An 8,010-nucleotide genomic window follows, 5' to 3' on the forward strand; every position below is an offset into this window, starting at 1 on the left:
AGCTAGCTGCTTTCTTGCTCTTGCTTATCTTCAGCCACAGCTTGCATGTTTAACTTAGCAGGACAGAGCAGATGACTGATGAGTCAGATGAACGAGTGACATTGTGAGGGAGAAATGTCCTCGTGGAGAAGCTGTGGGGGCTCAGGAATTGCTCCTCTGGCTTCCAGGTGTGTTCATTCAAGTTACTGTAAGTTGTGGCACAACACATCCTACCCTAAACGCTTTACTTGCTTTTCTTTGAGACACAACATAGGATTTTTTCCAAATGAAGCAATGCATCTTTGCATTTGGTTCCTATGATTACGCTGCTGTCAGCTGTCTGTAACTGTGGTGAGTCTTTTCCATTGTCTTTGTAGCACACATTAGCATGACAGGGTTGTTCTGGAGCCACAGTGACTGAGCATGATTCAGTGCAGCACGTGTGCTGGGCAACTAGAATATGTCAGAGGCACTGCCAAAAATTTGCCTTTTTAAGAACAGTTTTGACATCTCGTGGACTTTATAGAACTTTAACAGCGTATAGTTCTATTTCATGGCCTATAAACATGTCTGGAGGCAGTTGCCTCCAGATCCAGTCATCCACTAGTCCAAAGAAAGAAATCATTAATTTTTTTAAAAAATAGAGTTTGTATGAAAGAAAATAGTCCATGTTTTTCATCTTTAAGTCTAGAGTTCCCTAAAACATCATTAGTTCTCTAATATTTGAATTTGCCATTCCTAATCTCATTTAGACAAACTATCTATGCTTGGGGTTTGATGATACTCACAACTGTATGTTGTTCCCTTCAAAGTTATGATTCATAAACAGTTCGGCTTCAGATCTAAATATTTAGACAGTGCTATGTAGCTTTCAGAATCTCGTCAGAGACAGCTGTCCATAAAGTTTTACTAAAGATGAATTTATCCTAAGATAATCATATTTTACAAAGTGCACACTTTTTCTCAGACATCTGTTTTATTCTTCAGAAAGCTGCAGAATGTGCAGATTTGACTGTATAATAAAGAGAATTGAATGTGTTTGTAGAACATTCATATACTTCCTCTATTTCAGATACAAGATAAAAATCTATTTCAGTTATTTCTGATGTAAATATTTTTTGGTTTGGTTTTCTTTAGTTGCATCTGCGTAAGTGTAGTACTAAAAACACTAAAAATAGTTTAAAAGTCTGGATTCTGCAGTTATATAAGTACTTGCTAAAAATGTTCTTTCAGGTAATTTTCAGATTATGGGTCATTCACTGGGAATATTTTTTATTTGTATTCTGTTATTGGACTCCTAAGAGGTATCATTTCTGTTGTGTGAGTAAACTGTTGTAACACTCTGTGTAGGAGAGAGCAAACAGCAAATGTCATGCAATTGGTAAAGATTTGTGCCAGAGAAGAATAATTGATTGAGTTAAATTCTTTAAATTTCAGTCTTTGTGAACATTTTCATAAGTACTGATCAATTGCTCAGATGGTCACACATAAAGTGACATTGAAAATCATACCTAAATCTTTTTACTTATTTTCAGTTGAGCTGGTTCCAATAGTTACTGAGCCACAATTCTGTACATCACTATTCTTCTATGTCCCTTTCCCCATCATGACTCACCAGGCATTGATTCCCTGTAATATCAGTACTACAAAACATATGATTTTCACCTGTTTGTTAGAAAACTACTGGTAAGTAGTAGTGTCATCATCTGTAGTTGCACAAGTAGTATACATTTTCAGAACCATGGCATACCATCAACAAAACCAAATCTTGCACAGAGCCGCCACTAAACGCAAATGTTACTTGTTTCCAGTCATCTGTTCTGTGATGTAAAGGATGGATTGATCTTACTTTTGTGAGTTTCTGTAAAAGCTAAAGTACTGCTGCACTGGGATTTTTTTGTATTTTTATGGTTAGCCTTTACTCAGATTGCTTGGAGATAAACACTCACAGTGGGTTTCTAGATGATGCAAGAAAAAATAGATGACACAAAAGAGGTGTATGACCACTTCTCATATAATAGATGAATTGTTTCATTCCTGTATTACAATGACAGAACATAATATGTTTATTTTGTACTGGAAGTTGCAATTCTGTGTTCACATTTTGGTATGAGGACTTGAAACAAAGGCATGGAATCCATTTGTAAAAATAAGAGAAATTTCATTTATCTGTTTATCTAGCCTGTGCCCTCAAACTCACTGTTGTGCTAGTACCCACTCACTTGAATATTCAGGTGTTTTCAAGTGTCTAGGCCATCAGTCATGCAAAGAAAGTAAACATGTATGTTCACTTATGAGTAGGTAAGATTATTTAGTGACTAGTGCTCCTTAGGATTAAAGATTTCATGAAACTGAGTAAACAGAAACAAATTAAAAATAGACAATTATGGAATGCGACACATTTTATGCACAACTCCTGAAACTGTTAAATGAGCATAAATTATTTGGCAGAATCATCCAGAGGTAGACAGATTTGATGGAATTTTTATATGCTGATTATCTGTTCTGAGTTAATGCTTATTAAAAAGGGATTAATCTACATTCATATTTGAGGAACAGCTTATCAGAAAAAGGAATGAGACTTGGCTGGCAACATTAAAGTTTTCATTTGCGGTAGCAAAATGTGGCCTACTAGAGATAGGCATACAGAAAGCTTTCTAAAGCTTTCTAAAGCCTTCTTGCCTCAGAATGTCAACTTACTATAGGATCGTATTTTCCCAGTTCTAGCAGGCATGAAGATTAAGTTTAACCTTGTCAGGTAATATTACTAAATGGTTTGGGTACCTCCTTACATATTTAATAAAAAGCATGTGAAAAGCTCCTTAATGTATGCTGTTCTTCAGACAAATATATATACAATATAATTTCCTTAAATATTTATGCATTTAAAATGCACTTTGGATTATATTTCTGCATCTTTACAGTCCTTGAAGTATAAGCTGGTGGGGATTCCTTCAAAATCTCTCTCTGCAGAGGTTATTTTTTCATGTTCTTTTGAAAACCAATCTCATCCCTGCAGGTCTTCAGGCTTTCTAAGAAAATATATCAGATGCAAAGAGTGCTGAAAGAGCTTTTTTGCTTCATTGGTGATAAAAACCAGGGAGAAGGGTGGGTCAGTGATAGGGACATCCTTCCCTTCCTCGTCTTACATTGCCCCTTGAAATTGCTCTGCCTCTTTTTGAAGTGGAGACAGGATGAATAAAGCTAGCTGTCTGTGTGTTTTATTTTTACAGTGACATCTACAAGCCTGCATTCCATTAAGTATGCTCCTGCTCAGGCATTTAGACTTGTTTTGTAATTGCAGAAATCAAACTGCAGGCAAAAATGCTGACAAAACGTACGGCAGGAATGATAAACACAGTGCTTGTGTTGGCAGCCTGACCATATCTTCTGTTGTTAGCTGACTTTCCTTTCATAATATTGATGCTAAAAGAAAGACACCTTCTCTATCCAGCCTCAGGTAGCCCATTTATGGATGTCAACAGGAATGTGATTTTTTTTTTCTGTAACATTCTGATGACATGTCCACACTTCAAGAGGAATTTTGGCTAGCTTAGTTGATATTCCTGAGCCTTTTCCTCCAAGAATAGTAGCTAAAATAATTACTTGTTTATTTTCTCATGAAGATTATTACCATCCTGCATTGGTGTTCAGGGTGGGGGGTAAATGAAAGAGCCTGTATTCCTTCCCAGTTCCACACACATCGCATAGGCTAGGAATAGTCTTCCTCAGGAAAAACAATGTCACTGCAAGACAAGTTCTTTTTTTAATAAACTAAGCTGAACCTTTCCTCTAAAATCAGTGTTTATATTGAGGGGGTGTAAGATTACAAATTTTGATTTTTTTTTTCCCATATGACATGCACTGTTAAAATTTCACACATCTGAACATGCTATACAAATGGTGACAATGTTGCTTTAAAATTATTTCTGGTCAATGATAGTCTAAACAAGAGCATTAAGTTTTCAGAAAATATGTTTTACTGGAATTCCTTTAAATCTATAAACTTTATTTATAAGGGTTGTTATTGACTGCGTCTTTTATTTCTCATTTTCCTTATTTCTTGTTGCTTTGACAAATGCAGCAAGTTGGAGAAATGGAGTATCACATTTGGAGGGGGAGAGGAGAAAGGAGACAGCATCTGGTGTTCTTTTGACCAACGTACTTTGAAACATAGCCAGGCAGTACCCACCTCTTTGCATATTCACACATGACATCGACAGCACTTCAGATTATTCACTTTTAAGCCATGAGTGATACAGTCATTTGACAGCCTCTTAGAGACAATGTGAATGAAAGTAGCATCAGCTCTAAAATTAATTAGCTGCAATGTTTTAACGTCTTGTTTTTCAAAGCAGACTTTTATTTAATACTCCCATACTTGCATTTTTATTTTCTTTCATTAATTGGTTTGATTAGATTCTTTCAAAATTCAGCCATTAACTATTTTGATGTGACATATGACTGCAGTGATTTTCTGATATTGATATTAGTCTGTTCTGCAATGAGGGGTAATTAATCACCCTACCCAAGCACTCTTTCAGCAAGGCTTCCAGAGGGGCCAGTTTTGTCCCCTTTGCTGAGTGTAGGCTGTGAAATTATCCTAGGAGTTAATAAAGTGACAAGGATTCTATAAGGTATTAGAAGTATTTTCCCAGTGGATTTATGTCATTGCTGATTTTTTTTAACGATCACAACATTTCTATTAGGTGTAGTGATTTTGTCTGATTAGAATGGTGTATAATAGAAAGCCTAATCTTAAATTAGTGTAGGTTGGACTAATATTTGGAAAATCTTGCAGATACTATGGCAGCTGTAATTTAGTGATGGTAATGTCTGTCTTACAAAGGTTAATAGTATTTCCAAACCACGGCCTATTCTGAATTAGTCTGTCCACAGACTCTTCCATTTCTTTCTGAAATCCAAACCCTCATCTTGTCAGAGGCCTGTAAGGATGCAGGTGTCCAGAACATTGATATAATTTAAAAGTCTGCCTTATCTATGCCTGACAATAAATAATGGGATATTGCCACTGAGAACCAGAGTAGTCTGTTGGCCTTGATTCAAAATATTTGCCAGTGCTTCAAAAAGGAGCATCAAACGTTGTCAATTAGCATCCCACCGGTAATGTGGCTTTACCTTTATTTCCCTGAAATGTAATCCTGTTAATAAGATAGATAAGGGTAGGCTAGGTTTTTTTGTCACACACCCATGAATGGAGCCATAAAAACAATTGTCTCCCTCTGAATGTATCTTTTGCATGACCCGTGGTAAGACTGGAAAGACATTTTCTTCCCAGTGACGTTGTCATGTATGCATTTATGTGTCGATGCTGGTTCTTATACTGTACTTTTAATGGAAATGGTGCAGCTGTATGCTTTTTTCCACGCCTTCAGCTCTAATAGAGCTGACACCTCTTTGTATTTGTTCAGGGAAATGGCATATTTGTGTGGTGACATTATATTACTGCATTACGACATGATGTTATTAACTCACTGCTGCAATGTCATTATGTACTGAAGCAAAACCATGCCAAGAAAACAATTTCATCACATGGCAGAGTCTTGCAATGCAAAGTCATATGAAGGGGCCTATGGTAAATTCAGGCCTTTTACCCAGGATTCTGGTTTGCCTTGCAAGATACGGAGAAAAATGTTGTTTGTGAATAAGGTGCAGTGAAATCCTAAGCAAATCATAACCCTAATGCATTTGATCTCCTTCTCATATTTTCTGTACTTTATTATTTGATGCTGCTAAGAGGCTTCCGATCTCAGACCAAGCAGTTTGAATTGTTACTTTTAATTATTACTAATTGATTTTTCCCTCTCTTATATGTGTGTGTGCATGTGTGTGTATGTTTGTTTGTTTTCTTTTTCCAACCAAAACACAGTGACTTTCCAAAGAGGAGATGGGGGACTAATGAGCAATGGAAGGTATGTTTCTTTGTATAAAGGTCTTTCCATGCTATTTATTTTTAAAATTAGGGATCTGAAAAATGCTGTAGGTGATGCACTTGGGTAATAACCAATAATTTGGAAGATTGACAATGCTAGGAGGAGTTAAGTAGTTTACCACAAGGTTTAATGACCTATCTGTTGTGCACTTTGGAGGAATCAAGCCCAGATGTTTCATATCTCCCAGATGCCCTGGAAGAAATGAGTAGTAAATATCACAAGGAATGTGTTCATTTGTTACTGGGATGTTTATTGCATTAATTAGACATTAGCAAATGAAGTTGCTGTTGTTTAAGACTCCTTATTGGCTCCCCCTAAATTGCTGTGAGTGAACAATTACACTTAATCGATCACAAAATAAATGATTCATGGATGATGAATAGGCTGTAGATTGATAGGACTGGATTCCACAACTTTGGCTACTCAATTGAAATTGATAAAAGCTGATAACGGGCCCATATATCCTCATCTATTTTCCCTTTGCCAATATGGAGAATGTAATTAGGCCCTGGTAATAACTTCCAATCTCCCATTTAATCAATATTTTAGCAAAAAGAAATTAGGCCTAATGAGAGCGAGTAGATGTGGCAAGAAAGCGGCTGGGTCTTCTTATTGCCGTTTCCATAGAAACTGATGTTTCTCTTAGGGATTGTGCCAGGCGGGGGTCTATAACATACAATGATCAGAGATGTTGCTCCAACTTCATGAGTACATTAATAACCTAGAAAAGCTGCAGAACTGTGAATGGTTTTTTGGTTTTGTTTGGGAGAAGGGGGTGTCTGCAGGAAATTATTTCTTTTCCCAGTTAAATACAAATGCAAGCAATCATCTGCCTTGCTGTATTTCTGGCTGTTTATCCTGGGGTGAAAGAGACACAGTGTCTTATGGCCCCGGTGTACCTTTTCTTTCACCATACTCGTCATTTAATACTGCTCTCAAAGCTGGGAATTACAGGGATGTAAAAGCCATGCAGTAGTGGCAGATAAAGATAGCTGTGGAGTTTCCATTAATCCTACTCAAACCCGTTTGCCTCTAAACCATCCAAGACTGCTCAAAGAAAGAGTTACCAGCCTGTAGATGACAGGCGTGCATTTGGGATGCAAGGGAAGGAAGAAATAGTAGCCCAAAGTCCTGGAAATGGCTGATATGGAGCAATCAGTTTGAGTGATGGCTCCCTTGAGGTTGTAATTTATCATTCAGCCCTGGTGTAGGATTCTGTGATGGTGCTGCCTAACCCCTGTTTCACACAGACAATGGAGTTCATTTGGATTCTGGCAGAATCACGACGGATGTCTAGTCCCACTTCTACTGACAAAGTTGATTTGTATATATCCTTAATTAACTGCTCAAGGTCTTTAAATCATCAAAGGCTACACAATTTTAATTTGAAATAAATTAAAGCCTCCTAAACTGTTTGTTACCTACGGTGTTAGGAGAACAGTGATACGAACTCCTCAGTAACTAGTGGTCTCATACATATATATATGTATGTTTGAATATATATATATATATTTTTTTTTTTTTTCTTATTCTGCTTCAGTCGACCAGGTCTGTTGAATGCAAGTGACCCCAGTTATCCTTGGCTTGCAGACTCTTGGCCTGCCACAAGTCTGCCAGTAAACAACAGCACTAGTGGACCAAATGATCTTGGCAATTTTGGTCGTGGAGGTAGGTTTCATTTTATGAAATCACCGTATAGTATACAATGGGCTTCTGTTAGTTAACATCTATGATAAACACTGTGTAATCTTTTTGTCATTATAGTTCTTTCTATGTTTGACTCAAGATTTGATTTAAAATTGACTTTAAAATGTTGATTTTGCTTTGTCTCTTTCTACTTCTTTAAAATGTAGATCTAGTTTTTTATTTACCTCATAGTGGTGAGACAGGGTCTGCTTATCAACCCAAGAGAAATGTGTTTGTTGCTCAAATTCATACCCTTTTGTGTGGAGATGAGCAATTTGCTGTCCAGGGCAATGCAGCCAGGGATAGAGGATGTCCATAAGGGCAAAGATCTTGGGTGATGCAGGAAGATGTTCCTTCTGCAGAAGGACAGAAGAACATTGTTGCTGTCACC

General features: G+C 37.0%; 1 protein-coding gene across 1 annotated transcript in view; it reads left to right on the forward strand.

Annotated features, from left to right (window-relative positions):
- ROBO2 (roundabout, axon guidance receptor, homolog 2 (Drosophila)) overlaps positions 1-7,601 on the forward strand; it is a gene marked incomplete at both ends in the record, with an annotated part of 55,271 nt that extends 47,670 nt beyond the window's left edge. The window contains 2 exons of the mRNA XM_010154119.1: positions 5,870-5,912; positions 7,474-7,601. Coding sequence (XP_010152421.1) covers positions 5,870-5,912; positions 7,474-7,601 — 171 coding nt within the window. The remainder of the gene's footprint in view (positions 1-5,869; positions 5,913-7,473) is intronic.
- Between the last annotated feature and the right edge of the window lie 409 nt (positions 7,602-8,010).

Source organism: Eurypyga helias, unplaced genomic scaffold, assembly GCF_000690775.1.
Source record: "Eurypyga helias isolate BGI_N326 unplaced genomic scaffold, ASM69077v1 scaffold29186, whole genome shotgun sequence".
Taxonomy (NCBI): Eukaryota; Metazoa; Chordata; class Aves; order Eurypygiformes; family Eurypygidae; genus Eurypyga; species Eurypyga helias.